The sequence below is a fragment of the Perca fluviatilis genome, chromosome 4, assembly GCF_010015445.1.
Source record: "Perca fluviatilis chromosome 4, GENO_Pfluv_1.0, whole genome shotgun sequence".
Taxonomy (NCBI): Eukaryota; Metazoa; Chordata; class Actinopteri; order Perciformes; family Percidae; genus Perca; species Perca fluviatilis.
Genome location: NC_053115.1, coordinates 6,916,149 through 6,934,663, shown reverse-complemented (window position 1 = coordinate 6,934,663; position 18,515 = coordinate 6,916,149). Strand labels below are relative to the sequence as shown.

Below are 18,515 nucleotides of genomic sequence, written 5' to 3'. Positions count from 1 at the left end.
TCTTTGCTTTAACCTTTACTCAATGACATGAAGCTCTGTTCCACTTAGTGCACTTCTCACTGCCGCCACCGTGACAAACTTCTTTTATAATCCTCAGCTCCCTTCTTGCCTTGAACTAATCATCTGGATGCCATAAAACATTCGCCCGGCATTACCTAGCATGTTTGATTTCTGTAAAGAGTTAGACATTCCTGTGAGCAGGATACCTGAGATGTATTATGACTTCTGCATTCAGCCCCAATGTAGGGCTGAATGGCTGCCTCTGACAGCAGCTGAAAGGACACACATTCCTCCACAGTGGCCCGCCATCGCACACAAACCCATTAGTCTCCTCCCCGTAATGCACAGATGAACAAAGAAGAGGCGTCATATGCAATATGTGAGGGCTGCATCCTGTGTGGTGGCTGCTGTTGTCATACTGGGGCCTTATTAAAGGTTCAAGGCATGCAGACAGACAGATAATCTCTCTTACACCAGTGGGCAAGATTAAGGTGATGGATGTCCTCCTTCTCTTCTTCTTACCCCCTGTTTCTTTTCTCTCCCTCCCGCTGTTGATCCACCCTTGCCCTCCAGGTACAAATCTCCTGTTGTTTACTTCATGTGAATAGAGCGAGGTACAAACCCTTTGATTGGTTAAATTTCCACTCAAGCACAAAAGGCAAGAATGCTTTTCTCTTAATGATGAATGATTGCAGGGGAGACAAGCCCTCCACTTACATGGGATTTATTTCCATGGGGGGATTTTTTTCTCCATTTTTCAGCTTCTCACTGACACTGTCATTCACCATTCTGACTCTGATCAAAGGGTTCATGGGTTCAGAGTGACACGTAAAAAAAAGAAACCTTTACAAAGCTGTGATGATTTAATAAGCAGACAAAAAGCAGATATTTGGCTCCTTCCCTCATTACTATCATACAACATCAAATGTATTACAAAACACTCACCAGTTCCTAGAAAGAGCACTTCATAGTTGCCATCTGCAGCTGTCACCTGGTCCACAGTGATGGTGGTAAACTCATAGTCCACATTGGTTCGAACCACCAGGGGGCGCTTGTGTATTGGGTACACGGCATTGTACATGGCAGGGTGATTCCTCATGAAGTTAATCACTTCATCTGGATAGTCCTTAGTGGACTTCATGTTGGGGGTGAACGTACCTCCAGGGCACTGAAAGAGAATTAGAAGCGTCGTAAGCCATGAAGAATAACTGACATAATCACATAAAAAGCACATTTGAGAGCCTGTCTTAGAGTATTATTCAGAGTTTGGTAATACTGATGCCTGCATCTTGTTCAGATGGTTTCTATTTGAGGTCTGAGTCAGTGAGAAGCTGCTGTTATGCCAGCTTGCTGTGGGATTCGTGTGTGGGGTCACTGTGGATTTAAAGCTCACCGTGCCGGGTCGAGGGTAGGGGATCTTCCCAGTGTAGGCCACCCACTGGTAATTGGGACCCTCTTTGTGGGCGAAGGGTCCATTGAAGACCATGCGGATGTCAGCCATGGAGTAAACACAAACTGCTGAGCCTTTGAAGACAGAGCTGTGAAAAGACAGTAAAGGAAGAAAAAGGTCAGGAAAATGTATCTTGCAAAATAATGGGGGGAAAAAAATGAACTTGGGAAATCTATATCAAAACAGAGTCTATTACAGGTGTTGTGCATATTCAGTATGCATTTTAGTATACTTACCCAGAGACAGAGAAGACGCCATATATGACAGGATTTTTTGTGTCCTGTGTTGGCTGTATGTAAACATCTCCTGTAACAGAATAGAGAGAAATGACGTCAGTGCAACAGAACGGGTGAAGGAAACATCTCGCTCCACAGCACAAGCACTCTTACTAATATTTACACAGTTTTCAGTCAACCCAACCTCTCTTAGCCAGAGAGACCTTTAGGTTACACCTCTCCGGAAGAAGTGATGCACTAACAATGAAGCTGAAACTTCATCTTTGCTGGAAACACATGGAACACACACTACTGGATTTGATGAACAAAGTGGGAGCTTATATTATAAGTTAATTATATATAACTTATATACCGAGTCCCTGAAATCCATAATTGCATCAAAAGAGTAAAGGTCAGGGGTTCATGTGAGAATTTGTGTGAATGTCAACGTGTAAATGTGACTAATTGCCTCCCCAGCGCAAAGCCCGACGCAGTTGTCAATTTCCTGTCCAGCGCCCGCGTCGTTTTAAAAGCAAATGCACCTGCGCCCATCTTTGCGCCCATGGGCGTGCTGGTCTTACAGGGAGGTGTGTTCAGGTGAATTCTTGGCGTATTGCTATCTTGAGGCAGCGGGAAGTGATCGCGCCATTGACCAACAAAAACCTGGTCTAAAGTCAATAGCGCAGCATTTCATTGTGAATTAGTAAAATGCGCCTAGGCTTGTGCACAGCGCGCGCACACTATGCTTGTTACACACACACAGGGAAGCGCAGCAGCACACAAACATGCAAAAGATTACAAATAAAAATATTACGGTGTAAATCCGCCAACATAATAGCAATGCGCCAAGGTCCAAACGCGCCTGGCTTTTAAAGGGAATGGGAGATGACACTCTGATTGGTTTATTGCATGTTATGCCCAAAACACACCTATGATTAATGAAGACACTAAGTATGACCCTTTTGAAGCATGCGCCCAGTGCACGGACCCTTTTTTCCGCCGTCAAACTGCGCCATGCGCTTCACGCCATGCGATTAGATCATTAAAAAGGCCCCAAAGAGTCTACAGCCTGCTCTGTTGCTAAATCCTGCTAAATGCTAATGTCAGCATGTTAACCCACCCATAATGGCAATGCTAATATGCTTCTTGGAAGGTATAATGTTTACCATGTTAAACATCTTAATTTAGTGTGTTAGCGTGCTAACATTTGCTAATTAGCACAAACAACAACATACAGCAGAGACTGATGGGAATCACATTAATTTAGGAAGTATTTGGTCCCAAACCAAAGTATTGGACATATTCAAATGTTGATACTGTTGAGGGCAAAAAGTGAATCGAAACTAACAATCTAATAGAAAAAAGTAAAAGAAAAAATAAAGTAAAGTGAGTCTCTTCTATCCAGACAGACCTCCTGCCATTCTCATATGCTGCAGACGGAAACAGTAGGTGTAAAACCACAGCAATCGACTTTGTGCAACAGGAAACTGAACAATGTCATCAGGAAGGACACATAATGTGAAGGTTTCATTGACAAGATACCACCATCACAACTCAGTCTTGAGAGGTTTTATCATCTAACCTCAACAAGGCATTCCAATCCAGGAATCAGACACAGAGTATCAAACAGTCTGGTTCTCTACAGTCTAGACTGGAACAACGTGATTGCTGAACCACCTGAGACTGCTCCCAAAGAGAGAGAACATTTAAACTTTTCTTCCTGCGTTCATAGTTCATGTCTTCCACTTTGATGGGAAGGAAATATATCTTCTATCCCAAAAGAGAACTACATCATATACTCCACGGCCAATTCTGGAGGTTTCTAAATCCCGATCGCTCACACACTCTGTCCTCAGAGCTCTGACATTGGACATTTTGATTATCCTTTCGTTGATACTAAGGAAATGTCCACAGCAACAAATAAGAGGAGCTAAACATGTGATGGGTGATAAGTCTCTCTCCTGTTCGGTACCTGACCTAAATACAAGTCCCAGGAGGCACATTGACTGCCTACAATAGGACAAGGGCCTTCGGTATGAAACGGAGAATGCGCTCCCAACCTAGTTGCGCAGGGAAATAACGGAGTAAAGATGTGATTGGTGAGAGAGTCAACAAGCAAAAGACAGAGGGATGAAGCTAAAAAAATATGACTATTAGAGCTTGTGTGAAGTGTGGAAACAGAAGGAGAACTGATCTATGCATCCAAAAAAAGTATACCCATTCAGATTTATGCACTTGCATTTCGGTAAAGACCAGCATGAGAAATTAGCTGTCATGCTGCTATGCAGATAGAATGATATATGGAGGAAGTAAGCATTGTCTTTGAATTGAACTGCTGTGTTCTGCTCCTGTCCACATTAGTGAATCTGTACAGTCTGGCCTTCCTCTGGGGACTGTCTACAGCCTTTAGCTCATTCCTAGAGAAAAGTATAAAGCTCAAAGATAGCAGGCATTTCTCCATAGCTACCAAATTCCCCAAAGTCACACCCATACACACACACCAACATGCCGTCCTCCACAGCAGCCACATCCGGAGCAGTGAAACGGTCATGGGGTAGTACGGACGTAGCACGACTGGCTGCCATGGGTGTCACACAACAGATGATCCATGTCATGACATACAGCTGTTCTGCAGAAATTAGCAATTTGCACGCCAGAACAGGTAAATGTGCATATATGCAGACGAGATACCTCCGAGGCCAAGATAGAGCTACTGTCATGGACGGTATACAGTCGCTAAAAACAGATCAAGCCTTCAGGAAAACATGGGAAAAACAATGTGATTTGCAATAAAAGCTATCCTGACAGAGCAGTGATGACTTAGCTCCAGGGGATGTTCAGTTTGGAAAAGATCCAACACTTTTTTTGTATGGCAATACAATCTCAGCCGCCATACATTCCATTTCCTCTAAAAAGATTTCATTTTCTACTTTATCAGCCTTTGTGTTTTTTTTCTTCTTTTTCTAAATCTGCTGTCTGTGCCTAAGTGTCTCTCCTTCTTTCTCAATGTGGGTCTTTTATCTTGCTCTCTGCCTTATAATCTATCTAGCTATTGATTATAGACTTGTTTTAAAGCATTCCACATCTAAAATGCAGCAGCCCCTTTTTTTCCTTTTATAAGTTAGTGAATAAAAAAATCATTTAACACTGTGTTTTAAATCATTGTGGGTCGTTTAAGTACAAGTATACAGGTGGAGCCAATAAGTGCTACATATACCAACTGTACAAACTCCCCAGGTCTCAAGGCGTGCTTTGCCATAATGCTTTTCTAAATAAGACTATCAGACCATGGTATACAGCTGGTCTGGATATTTCAACACATTTCTCAGTAATGACTTGTAGAGTTGTTTTATTAAAACTCTTAAAGAAAGGGGGGAGTTTAAGAATCTCAGAGAAGCATGGCTAACTGATCTTTTTGAACTTGTCCTGGCTTGAAACAATCTTCAACTGTGCAGTGTAATGCATCGACAGTGCCTCCTTGCTATATGCCGTATGTAGACTCTTAAAGGTGCACTATGAGTTCCTGCATGGTTTCAGCGCAATTTAATTTTTGTCTCAAATCATAGGCATCTCTCCTTGATCCGCTAGCTGCCTGCCCCCTGAATACACTGTGAAAAAGTCCGGTCTCGGGAGACAACACAGGGGTCGTAAACGTCAAACAAACACTAGGGCACAGGCTGTGCACCAAAATACAACAAACCACTCCAGCCAATCATCGACAAGATGGTTGGGGGTGGGGGTTAGTGACAGTTAGTCAGTTAGTCATGACAGTTACAGAAACATGGAGAGAGGGAAGAGCTTGCTCTGTTTGTTTGGTATTTACTTGGAACATCAACAGAAGTGACCATGCAGGAACTCATAGTGCAACTTTAAAGAAGCTTATAAGCTTTCTTGCCAAGAGTTCGATTAGAAGATTGATACCACACTCCCAATCCACTACCCAATCTGGGTAAATATGAAGCTACAGACAGCAGCCAGTTAGCTTTGCTTAGCATACATACTGGTAACAGGGTGAAGAAGCTAGACTTGCTACATCCAAAGGTAACACATTTGCCTTTCAGCACCTTTAAAGTCCAGCAAGTGTGTAAAAGGATACAATTTATATGGGGGAATATTTCTTGGCACTGGAATCCTGGAAAACATTGTAATTTTGACGCTTTCTACATATTAAACAAAAAACATAACGTAAATTGGTGAGCTTTTGACATGCTGGTGGGTTGATCTTGTTGCATTTGGCCAGGCTAGCTGTCTCCCCCCCCCCGCCTCTAGTTTTTATAGTAAGCTAAGCTAAGCTAACTGTCTACTGGCTGCATCTTCATATTGAACGCACAGAGTCACGAGACTGGTATCAATCTTCTTGTCTAACTTTCAGCAAGAAAGCGAATAACTTTATTTCTCAAAATGTCCAACTATTCCTTCCTACATTTAATGTGCATTCAATGTGCAATAGATGAAGACCAATTTGTCCTTGAGACATCCTAAAATATCCATTTCCCTCTGTAAACAAAATCACTCCATCAATGTGAAGCTATTAGCATGAAACTCAATCATACCCAATTTACTGTCCCCTCTAGGAGTCCTTGGCAGGGACGGCTGCTCTGCAAACTGACGTGCAGTCTTCTCTTTGGACATGTCTACAGTACCCTGTCATGGTCATTCACAAGCCTGCTCCACTACACATTTACAGCCTTATTCACACAATATCCGTAAATCCATCGCCAGCGGCAAACACTGACGACTATCCAACTCTGTCACAGAACCACTCTGCGCAGCACACCACGTCAACACTGACCTGACCAGTAAAGACAGAACCCTCATTTGTATAGACAGAGTGAGCTTATTCGCACTCAGAACTGCTCTCACATCTTACATTTAGGTGAAGTGGCTGCACACACAAAAAGACCACAAAGATTTTAAGTGTGTGTCACTTTTTCAATTGTTCAAAGCAGGATAAAATATATGTCATCTGTGAAAACAAAGCAGTGCTTTTAGAACTGCAGGCAAGTCGAGATAAAAGCAAGGAATGTGTCAGACAGATAAAGAGACAAAAAACTATCATCAAATTCAACAGGCATGGCACTTTTCATTCTTGAGATTAGTTCAAGAGCAACAGTTGCCTCACGCATCAGTCCCCTATCACTATTTGGCTCTATTTTAAACCAGTGAGACAGAAAGGGAAAGAGCTTCCCCTGGAGAGGCTTATAGTCTCACACTCACAGACATTCCTGCTTGGTGATCTGATCTGCCCACCATCAGAACCACCCCCCCCCACACACACACACACACACACACACACTTTTATTTAAGACATCTTGAAAGCAGAACACAACTACAGTGGTGGGATTATGTGTGTCATTCTCATTCCAGTACTCTGTATGGGCCATGTGATGGGATGGAGTGGCCTGCCATATGGGCCAGGGACTGAGCTCTGGTGTGCATGTGTTTGCGCAAGCACACTCTTGGCAGGTGCTGCAGTAGAAACAGACCCTGCAGTAGACTATTCTCTACCTAATATTTCAGATTTGATCATACATGACAGGAACCTGAAAATGAATATGTCTCAAATAAATCCAGTCGTGTCATTTATGCCTTTTTTTCTTCGCCATTTGATACCTACTGTCAAAATGATTAACTGCACAAAGAAAGGGTATAGTTTCTTTCAAAAAAAAGGGTGTAACAAAAGTTCTTGACTTTAGTAAGACTAATCTTTCTGGCAAAAAAGCAGAATTTCTATTTTAAGACGAATTTCGCTATTCCATGTTACAGATTGACCCAGTGTTTTATGTAAGAATTTGATGCCTTCCTAAACATCTTTGGGTTCTGGACTGTCAGATAAAGCAAGCAATTTGACATTAATAGACAAAATGATCACACAATCAACAGAGAAAATAATGTGCAGATTAATCAATAATAATAATTAGTTGCAGGGCTAGATATGTAGGATGCAATCTGGCAAAAGAGCAGTGAAGCAGGAGGAAAAGACATCACAGGGCTGACAGCCCGTTTGATTGACAACGAAATCTATACAACACCCCCACCCACACTAAGTGACCTACAGATCGCCACTTCAACTGAAAATAGGGAAGAGAACCACAGCATAATCTCAGTGTGCAGGCGTTAAGCTCTTTGTACTCACGGAGCTCGTCAAAATGCGTCTCCATGCCGTCGGCCCCTGGCACAGAGCAGATGAGCCTGGCCTTCAGGAAGGTGCTCCACTTGTTAACCAGACAGCAGTGGCCTCCGTCATCATTCTGTATTTGAGAGGGCGGTGACACAGAACAGTTTCTCCATCATTTCGCTCATACTCACATCCTCCTATGTCAATGAAAAAAACAAACAGGTGGAGCCACCCACACACACTATAGAGTACATGTTGGTTTGCAAAGCCAGGAAACTAAAAGGAAGGGGGGTGGGGGGGGGGTGAGATGGTAAACACTGTCTCCCTCCTATTTAGACTCTTCCATCTGTGGTGGAGCAAGGCCAGAATCTATCCCAGTAAAAAAGAGCTGAGACCAGTATGTGCTTTAAAGTCCTCCTCCATAATCAGCATATTTGGAGAAAGCATGCCCTGTTCTGTATGTTTTGATATTTCATTTTAAATGGCGGTCGTAGGCTTCACATTCTTCGTGCGCTTCTGATGAATCCCATTTTGGGAGTTGAAATGTTTTCATAAATTCCAGTGTAATTCCAGTAGACGGCTGAGTGTATTTTTGGTGATGTGCGGGGTGCAGATAGTGGCAGTAAGAGTATCCAGATGTGTGGCGAGGTAAGAATGACAGGACCGGGTCTCCGGAGGCCGTGGCAGAACCCACCGCGATGGTGATGAGTGTTTGTGTGCCGGGTCAGCACCTGACCCCTTCAAATTATTACAACGGTGAACAGCTGAGGCAACGAACACACGTACGCCACATTTTCTCACTCATACCCGTGCTCATACACCCGCTGTAACACTCGCATATGCACGCAAATCCATAAGGGAACGCATGCACTCACACTCGCCGTATAAATACTATACGATGCCCCGCGAGCTATCCAAGAGATATTTGTTGTTATTTGTTTTTGTTGCTCGGCTCACTTTATATTTGCGGGGCACGTCGGCTTTTGTGGAGGAAGTCTAGTTTAACTGAGAAGGACTCTAAAAGAGAGAGACGGTGAGTAATTCGCTGCTATGTACACTAAAAAGCTCAAGTGTTTTAGGACTACCATGGAGAAAAGGTCAGAAGATCGCAGGGTCAGAGGTCAGAGGGTAACCTCCCAGACAGAGGGATGCATTGTAGACAGGAAGGTTAAAAACACATGTGGATTCCAGCACGTCAGCGTTGGCCAAATAACTGGTTTGCCTCGGAAGTCTCCAGCCTGTTTTTCATATCGATGCAGGTTTTCTTTTCATTATGTTTATACCCCAAAACAAACACGCTTCCCACTGTGTACACACCAGGCAGATGCGTCCTATGCGAGACTGGGTCACAGGACTATGACCCATCTCAGAGGACTTCTCCCGGAAGAAGAAATACAGCTTGTCGTCATTTCTCTCTGCGCTGTCGGGGATGAGTTGTACGTGGATGAAAGTGGGGTCTGTGGGGAGAAGAGGTGGTGAGTCAGGCGGAGGGTAAATTTGGGAAAACATCTGGCTGAAACCTTTTATAAACTGTACAGCATTTCCTGTTTATCACTTGTTGAGGGATTCTCAACATACGTATATGCAAACGCCAGAATCTTTTCATTTCAGCTATACATTTGAAACCCTGTTTGTATATTGAAAAGGCAGTCAGGAAGGCTTCACACACTGGGTGAAAGCGGGTGTATCATTTATAGGCTAAATAGGACATTTACCATTTAACCATCTGGAGTTGTACTGATCTGTGCGCATGGCAGTCTTTGTCCCCAAAGTACGGAAAATGGCAGAGTCTGTTCCCATGAAGTCAACATAGACCCCAGCATACAGTTCACCATCTGAGAGAGAGAGAGAGAAAAAAAAAAAAAAAAAAAAAAAAAAAAAAAAACAGTTCAGTTTAGTGAAACACCAAGGGTTTTATTTAAAATTGTATATTTAGAACATCATCTACACATTTATCTCATTTAGACACAACGTGGTAAGGTTGATAGGTTGATACTATCCCTCACTCAAGATGCCAGTGGTCAATCCTCGAAATTATAAGAACGGATAATGCAATTGTAATTTGGTAGGACGTTTCTGGAAAGGACTGTGTAATTTGTTTAAAATGGAAACATTGTTTAACTGATTATTTGCCTACTTGTCCTGTCCACATTAGTTACGAGGCAAAGTAACCACTAGATATTCGCAGTGATTACAGGCACTACTACTCAGCGATTTCACACAGAATTTAACCAAAGCCGACTACCGTGGATTCTGTCAGTTGAAATGATGAATGTCATCAGCAGATTTTTATTATGCACATTTAGCTAGTGTGAGCTAATGCAAAAAACACAGAATTTGGTTGAAAAGTCCATCTCCAGTTTCCATTTAATTCATTTCAAACGAGAAGTCAGAAAAAAAGTCGACTAAACGACTGAAGACACGCTGAAGCTACATGTGCAAAACATTTCCATGTTGAAGACATGGATATATGGAACATCATTGTCTATATATTAGTTACCCCTAGTGGTATAGTACAGGATTATGAACAAAATTGTGATTGAAATGTTATTTGAACAGTCAATTAAGAAAGACAATTAAGTTTCCAATAATAAATCTGCTTGGGTTAAAATGGATTTTAATTATTTACTTTTGTCATTAAGATTAGTATTTCTTTCAAGGAGCTTCCTGTGGAAATCAACCAGTTGTAAACCCCTCCCAACAATTAAAGCACTGTAACATTTTCTGGCTCTTAAAAGCTGAAATAAATAAATGGGTGTATATTGTTCTTATATTGTTCTTTCCAGATAACTTCCGAGGAAACCACTAGGAATTTAGCGGTAAAATAAAGCGAAAACAGTGCTCAAACTTCCTGAAACAGCCTTCGCACGCACTCCATAAAGACATAAAATATGAGCACATCCATGTGTGCAGACTGACAAATCCATACAACAGTCTTGTTAAGCCACAGGAAGGAAAGGTGCTGGTCCTCCAGCTGCTGTTAGGGCCCCACTGAAGAGCAGGTGTGACTGTCAAAGCTCTCAGTGATGGAGTAAGCAGACAGCAGGAGGTAGAGCAGAGGAAACAAAACACACTGTCCTACCACCATTATATTCAATGTCATGGTCCTCATCAGCGCTGCATGAAGATTGATGAAATATCATTAAAATGTCCACGGACGATGGATTGTCTAATGCGGTGGAGAGCTGAGCAGTCAGCGGTCAATGCTAAATCTATTGTTGTGGTACAGGGTTCTTAATCCTTATCAGCACTAACTACAGTGTTCCTTCTATGATGCTAACTGGTGGACGTGGGAGATAAATCCATCTTGGATGACAGTACTGGTTCCATACTGGTCAGCTGGCACTGTGCTAATGTGGGAAAGCAGTGCCAGTGATTTACACCCGCTGTCTCACCCCACAGAGAGAAGATTGCCTTTCACTGGTGGCAACTGTGTGGTCTGGACCTGACTAAGTGACCCTGTGTGAAGGGACAGAGGACACTGCCTTCATGAATGCTACAACAGATGATGAGCTAAACTGAGCTGTTATACATGTAAATGTAATATAACAGGATGGATAGATGGGAATATAAGTGGGAATACACTTCCTCACGGAAATAAAGTAGATTATTGTAGTTATTTTCAATATTTTGGTTCACTGAATATGGAACATCTCCATGTTATGACACTAACATAAGTGTCTTTAGGCCATCGTAAGCCTCCAGAACAGCTTTGATGCTCATTGGCATTGATTCTCCACCTGGAAGGAATGAACATCGTCCTTAAAAAACATATTTCCTCACTGAATGATTATTATTATCCACATTATTTTCATAACCATCAAACCATTTACTGAGTCTGCATTCATTATGTTTCTCCACTCATTTATTCAGTTTTTCCCTTTCATTTGTCACCCGTCTGTAAATATAATGGTATGTAAGTATATGATTGTTTAATTATTAAAGCATGTGCAAATAATTCAGGCTTCATGGGAAGTAAGTCCTAGTAAATTTGGGAATAAAGATCATTTTACTCTTAAAATAGTGATGAAAGCACTGAAAAGCAAGTGTTTTGATTGGAAGCCACTAATTCCCCAGTGAGGGGTTCACATATTAATAGGCACATATTATTGTGCCCATCTCAACCCTAACAAGAACATATTCCTTAGGATATAATGATTAGGCGGCTGGACAAAGCAGCTCAGTGTGGGAAATAGTTACAGAATGGAAAGGACACTTGGCCTGCCATTCTTGGCCTCTTGCGCAATGGCATACAATAAATATCTTCTGTTAACAAAGTTTGCTAAAAATATAAATTGTGAGCAGAAAGAAGGCCATGTAAAGAAACAGGAGATACAAGATGAACAATCCATATGGGATGAGACTGCTGGGCCCGACTGTACCCATGCCCACGCCCTCATGTGACCAAACTCAGATTATACTCACTGATCAAAGCTGACACGCTGTTGAGATTCGGGTCGTAGGAGCACTTTCCCTTCCCAGATTCCACTTTGCCTGGCTCCAAATGGAAGATTTCTTCCTGAAATGGAAAAATCATATGGAGAAGGCAATAAATTCAGTACTCTTCATCTTGTCACTGTGATTCCCCTGTGCCGGGAAAATGAGGCAGGGAATGTGCTTCCTCTGACTCCTGTGGGACCTATACGGCCTTATGGGAAATGAAGTATTAGAATAACGAGCGCTCGTTCATACAGAAAAATACATGCGGGGAAAGCAAGGAATTTCTAATCCATCTCTATGCCACTCTACTGCGGAAAACAATGTGTCGTGGGCTGCTTCTCTCAGCATAATAAGCTGCGTGCCAAATATCTCTCAGCTTCTTGGTGCCTATGGCTGCACAGGCCTACTGCTGACACCTGTAATCCAGCACAGTGAAAAAAACAAACCCAGGATGGAGGCAGGATGACTGATGCTCAGTGCCCTTGGCATCCCTGCACACAAGCACTGAGAGGTGATTGGCAGGAATTTGCGTATGAGAGTGGGGTAAAATGAATCAGTGGCATGCAATGACATGTCCTGTAGCCCCGCTTCACAGACCAGAGCATGTCCAATCCCCATTTTTCACTCCCAACGGGTACAGAGATGGAGACATCTCTGTCATTGTCCATCAGCACTAAAGCAGGGGAGAGAACATGGCACCGTGCCAAACTTACATCATTGGATCATACACGCACCCTTGTGCAATTCCCTACTCATCTCTGATTAAAATCACCACTTGTGCGAATAAGGAGGTGATGGCAGCTCACTCCCAGCCATGCCAGATGTTGACGTGTAAAAAAAGGTCACAAACATTTATGTGTACCAGAGGGAACCTGTGCCCTGAACATGTTTTTACAACCTTGCTGTAAAATATGACCCTTCACAAAAGTTGCAACATATTTCTAATTAAATCTGACTAAAAAAAACTTTTTGTGTCCCACTTCACCTAAAGCCTTTATGTCCTGTAAGGTTGTTTCAAAGTGCTTAGAGAGCTCAAACAGTAGAGACATGTTCAAGTATGTGGCTCTTTTATTTCCTTTGCTGCGCAGCTAGTTGGCTACAGATGGCTGGTGTTTGCTCTGGGCTAACAGAGCCTGCTGTGGGAGTGGGTCAGATGCTGACTAGTCCTGCCGCCTTTGTGGGAAAGACTGCACCACATTCCTACAGAAGGTGGAGGGCTTGGTGCGGTGAAGGACTGATGGGTGGGACATCTTATCCCAGATAAGCAGGATGAATGATTCGGTCATCTGTTGTTCATGGGCGCTGCTAAATATATGCTAAATAAAAATGAATATGCCATGCATTGAACAGCAGTGAACGCCTTTTTAATTAAATTTGAGCCGAATAAAAGTCAACTGAATTTTTTAGCAGCTTGAAAAGCCATTTCCACTTGATAACCCAGTTCTCATGCAAAACATGACATTTAGCACAAATGCAAAGCACAAATGGACAATGATGGATACAAAAGGGTGCTCAGACAATTAGGCTTTCACAAAGAAAGTATGAGGGGAACACGGGAGAAACAAAATGAGATGACATTAAATGCAATTCCACATTACACAAAACTTTAAGATTGTGCACGGACTGGAGAAGATACATGCCAAATGTAACGGAGATAAACAAGCGATGGCCAGGTTAAAGATGGTGATGACAAAAATGTGCTCAGACACAAAGAGAGGGAGCATGCTGCTGGTGACCACAAGCCCAGGCAGTGTGCAGGGCTGCGGTGCAGACAGGGCCCACATCGCACCTTTAGTCCAAGTGTCTCGTGCACCGCGCTGGGTTCAGCTGCGCGGCTAGCCCTTCCTCTGGCCTGGGCCATCTGCAGATACATGGACGTCTAAAACAGGAGACAGCAACACAGTCTGGATGTTACGCCACTAATGTGGAACGATCAAGGACCGCCCTGACCTCCACTTGCATCTCTTGACTCTGTGCTGACTTCAAGACATAGTGAGAAACTCCCCAAACCAATACTACTGAAATTACTAAAATGCAAGTGCATGAGGAAAATATATACTGTATGTGTGCAAGATTGTGCAGGGAATGTGTGTAGCTTTTATTTGACCAGATGGTTGCCTATCCTGTGGTTGAGTCAATAAAGGCTCTCACAGTATGCTACATACAGTACATTCCCCTCAAAGCTGCTGCCAAAGCCAAACATTTTGCGGTTACCGTTTACAAAAGCTACAAGACTCCTTCTTTAAGCACTGGGGAACTTAAAAATATAGCCTGCAGTGGTGTAATTAAATGACAACAATCTATCTGAATGTTGAATTAATAATGACAAAAAAGTGTCCTTATGTGTGTCAGGATATGTGTGTGCGTACATCTGTGTGAAGAGTATCATTTCGTGTTTTTGCAATCATAGGTGACTGCCCAGCCCAGCTAAGAAAGGTGGACACGGGACAACGACTCAGACCTGTCTGTTCAATGTGACGAAGAAAAAACAGCCCTCTCATTAATGAACTAGAACTGGAACATTCCACTGGCACCCCATAATGGGAGCTCCCACTTCCAATTACCCGACGTCTCACATGGTAGAGGCTGGCGGGTGGCCTAGATGCATGGAGGGGTGGCTGGATAGGTGAGTGGATGGATGGAAGCCCTTCATTAGTAAAGGGTCACGTAGGAACCATATGCAACAAGGGACTCATACAAGCCGCACTTGCCGTTGCAACTTCTCTGCACCGTGCTGTATATCTCAAGGGAGAATCCAGTGGGAAATTTACTTTTTATTGATCCCCTTTTAAAAAGTCCCCTGGTCATCATTAGGGAACAAGTGTGATATTTAAGGAAGAGTAAGGTGTTAAAGGGGAGTAACGCGAGGTAGCGATGCCTGGCTTGGTTTAGGAAATTCAAGAGGTCCCATTAAAGGCTGAGACTAAACAGAGTAGCTTTAACAGCTCGCTGGGGATGACAGCTGTGTGCTGGTGAAGCTGTGCTGGCTGATTTGCCAGACGTGGAGACATGGTACCTCGAGCGGGCTTAATGATGGAGGAAAATCGTAAAGGGAACCTAGCGTAAGGTGGATGGAGAGTAAGAACTTGGGTAAGAGGAAAAAAAAAAAAGGAGAGGTCAAGCTATGCCATACATGATGCAGATGGAGAAAGCTGTTTATGTTTGCTGAGTTGATGTACCGAGAGATGACCGTCCAGGCTTGTACATTCCTCAAGACTTTAATTCTAACCTGAGGTTTGCGCCCGCGGTTGACAAAGGTACAGACTGGATTGTAAGCTCCTGTTCCACAGACGTACAGCTGAGTCCGGTTCCATGGCTCGACCAGACGGATGAAGTTTGCACATTCCTCCTGGAGACACAAAGACCAGAGTCAATCAAACTGCAATAAACATCTAAATGAATAGCCATTCATAGCCATATTTTACTGGTGCATCTCCTGCAGATTTACTCAAGTCTGGGTGTCTCGAAACAAACCAGTAATACTGTACTCTCTATATATTTGGACAATATATCAAACTATCTGTCAGTGCTGCCCACCCTGGCCTGGCAGAGAGGAGGATGGCAGACTGGGCTTATCCTGGCTCCTTGGCGAGACAGAAGGGAACCAGTGTCTTTACTGGGCCAATTACGAACCTCACAGGTGATTTTTACAGGTTCCTCACATTAAAACCATTGTGCACAATGATGAGAGCTTTATGCTTCTCAGGCCATGCATTTGAAAAACAACATTTGTTTTAGCCTATCACGACCCTGCTGAGCTTAAGATTGCTGTCAACAGGCCTACTTACATTGGCGTCCTTCCCACTCACAAGGCACTCCATCCTTCTTCGTTCGGACACCGGCCAGTGGATCTGCGATGGGGGAACAGAAGACATTTTATAGTTACAGTCCAACCCGCTATACATCACTGGCTTTTATGAGATTTTTGGGCTAAAACTGCAAAAGGGATATCCACCCAGGCTAATATTAGTCCTGTTGGGATTGTTATAACCCAATTACAGTGTTTTAATGATCCGACACCAGAAAAAGTGCACTCCAGCAAAAACTAGATGTGAGCTAACCAAAATGCCTGCTGCTGGGGCAATAGAACAGAACATTTTGCCCTGGGGGCAGCTGTTGTAGCGCTGAGGTAAAGGCGCTTGCTTCATCACAGTGTAAGAGCCAATTTTTAGGGGCCAGAGTTTGGGGGAGGCAGAGCATGGGAATGGTCTTACAATATGTGGGTCCTTGTTGATGTCATGGAGGTCCAGGGACAGGATGTGGTCCTTGCTGCCAACGTACATGCGGTCATGGTCCTCATCCATACGCAGGATCCGGTAGTCAGACGTGTTGAGGAGGTAGGCAAAGTGATGAGCAGTACCGGTGGATCTTAGCTCTGTATGGAGACAGAAACATACCCATTAACGACAGCTGTGGTGCACATGCACATTTTCACACACACATGGATGCACAACTGACACATTCCTCATGCCACTCCTGCATACCCGTGTGGAGTTATCTCATGGTTTTCCACCAACACTGTTGTAACTTAACACCGCACATTAGAGACAAGTGCTACTGAGTGTCTGTCACACTGTGTTGATGGCTTAATACCGCCTGAGTGGATCAGAGGATCTAGAAAGTCATCAATGGCTGTCTGTGACTACCAGTCGGAAGACAGAAAAGACAGACACGGTAGTTTGACAGATAAATATGATGTTTACTACAAATTATAAATTACGGTAAGGTGGATATACTGAGTTTAAACTGATCCATCCCTTGTTGGACCCCACTCTTTAAAGTGCAGAGGGGTGTGTGCCTTTGGTAATATAATGCAGTCGACTAGTCCTCTCATGTCGAGAGTAACCCAATCTTCCTATAGCTCTGTGTTGGGAGTGTTTGTTTGATATGTTCTTCTTGGTTCAGCAACCACGTACAGGCAGGGCAGAGAGGCCACTGCTAAGACAGCAAAGGCCCCATGCCACACCATAGACAAACACACTCCTCCACAATCTGTAGGGGAGAGGCATTAGAGGGTGGCCCTCACATATTGTTGGACAAACACCGAGGTTTTACTCAAACAGCAGGAAAGTCCCTTTTCACTGTTTAGCTTTATTCTACAACCAACAGACCACAGAAAGCTGAAACAGGGAACCACACTTTGAGGTTAGTTATTTTGTCTCGATTTAGCAGCCAAAAATGCGGTGAAGGGAAACCAGAGGATAAACTGTCAAATACAGTTAGCTTTGTTTCACTGTTTACAAATGATATATCAGAACAGAGGTGTGCCAGCGTATAGTAAAAAGAAGGAAGTGTGAAATGTAGTCAACGTGGGGTGTCAGACCTTAAAAGCAACACCCAAGACTTGTAAAAATAAGAATCATTTCAAGTTTCATTGTCAACAATGAAAATGTTTCGGGCAGTTGATGAATAACCCCTTTTTTATTGCAAGCTCTGTATGCACAGTCATGTTCAGTATGTTTGAAGTGACTGAGAAACATTCCTGCAAGGTCTGGACACCAAAGCATGCAAAGCCATCAACATGTCCACCATTGGGCCTTAAAATAAACACCATCTAGAGACCTTTTCAAACAGACTCCCAATGGAATCTGATATTACCAGTCTTTCCTGCCAGATCTAAATTTAACACCGCGGTACGTCAATAAGCAAAGATTAATAGCATTAGATTTGCTATATTTGTACAGTTTGATTTAATAACTGTGCCCACCAAAGGAATGTTTACAGGTCAGCAGAGTGATTGACAGCTGTCATAGCCCACAGCAGAGGAGATGCAACATGTGGTCGGTCCCTGTGATTATTTGTGTTGGAGACTTAAGTTGAATGATGACTCCCCATACACTCTTGCTGTGTTTATGTGTGTGCGGATAGAGTGAAACACAGGATAAGTACACATAGTACACGCACACACACACATTCCGAGGGCCAGTCGAAGCCCTTCCTGAAGCAGGTTGTCAGCAACTTCTCAGTGTGTGTTTGTTGTCAGAGAGTAGCTGGATGAGACCATCTGTCAGCTGAAGAGGGAATGTGGACAGTGCATAGCAACAACACACCCTATAGAGAGCCGCACATTAAGAAACAAACATATGTAATCTAATCTCATAATCATACAATAACACAGAGATAGTCGGGTCTGAATGTACTCCACAGCATGTCCAAATTTTACATCACAGCAAAAACTCAACACCGTAATTAAATATCTTTCCTCACACCATATCTTCCATATCTAATTGTAACGTAGATTACATCGCAGAGTTATATGCCTATCAGATGATGGTGTTGTTTGAGAAATGAA

The 18,515-nt window shown here is 43.2% G+C and overlaps 1 protein-coding gene across 5 annotated transcripts in view; it reads right to left on the bottom strand.

Moving 5' to 3' along the window:
• The window catches only part of sema3fb (sema domain, immunoglobulin domain (Ig), short basic domain, secreted, (semaphorin) 3Fb), a 59,468-nt gene that overhangs the window by 6,949 nt on the left and 34,004 nt on the right, over nucleotides 1-18,515 (bottom strand). For 3 of the 5 annotated variants that reach the window (XM_039798613.1, XM_039798612.1, XM_039798616.1), the window contains 11 exons: nucleotides 16,438-16,598; nucleotides 16,012-16,074; nucleotides 15,453-15,572; nucleotides 14,013-14,102; nucleotides 12,209-12,302; nucleotides 9,499-9,618; nucleotides 9,101-9,240; nucleotides 7,802-7,916; nucleotides 1,687-1,756; nucleotides 1,394-1,538; nucleotides 946-1,168 (listed from right to left, as the gene is read on the bottom strand). In XM_039798613.1, coding sequence (XP_039654547.1) covers nucleotides 946-1,168; nucleotides 1,394-1,538; nucleotides 1,687-1,756; nucleotides 7,802-7,916; nucleotides 9,101-9,240; nucleotides 9,499-9,618; nucleotides 12,209-12,302; nucleotides 14,013-14,102; nucleotides 15,453-15,572; nucleotides 16,012-16,074; nucleotides 16,438-16,598 — 1,341 coding nt within the window. The remainder of the gene's footprint in view (nucleotides 1-945; nucleotides 1,169-1,393; nucleotides 1,539-1,686; nucleotides 1,757-7,801; nucleotides 7,917-9,100; nucleotides 9,241-9,498; nucleotides 9,619-12,208; nucleotides 12,303-14,012; nucleotides 14,103-15,452; nucleotides 15,573-16,011; nucleotides 16,075-16,437; nucleotides 16,599-18,515) is intronic. The other 2 variants (XM_039798614.1, XM_039798615.1) reach the window with 1 other exon arrangement.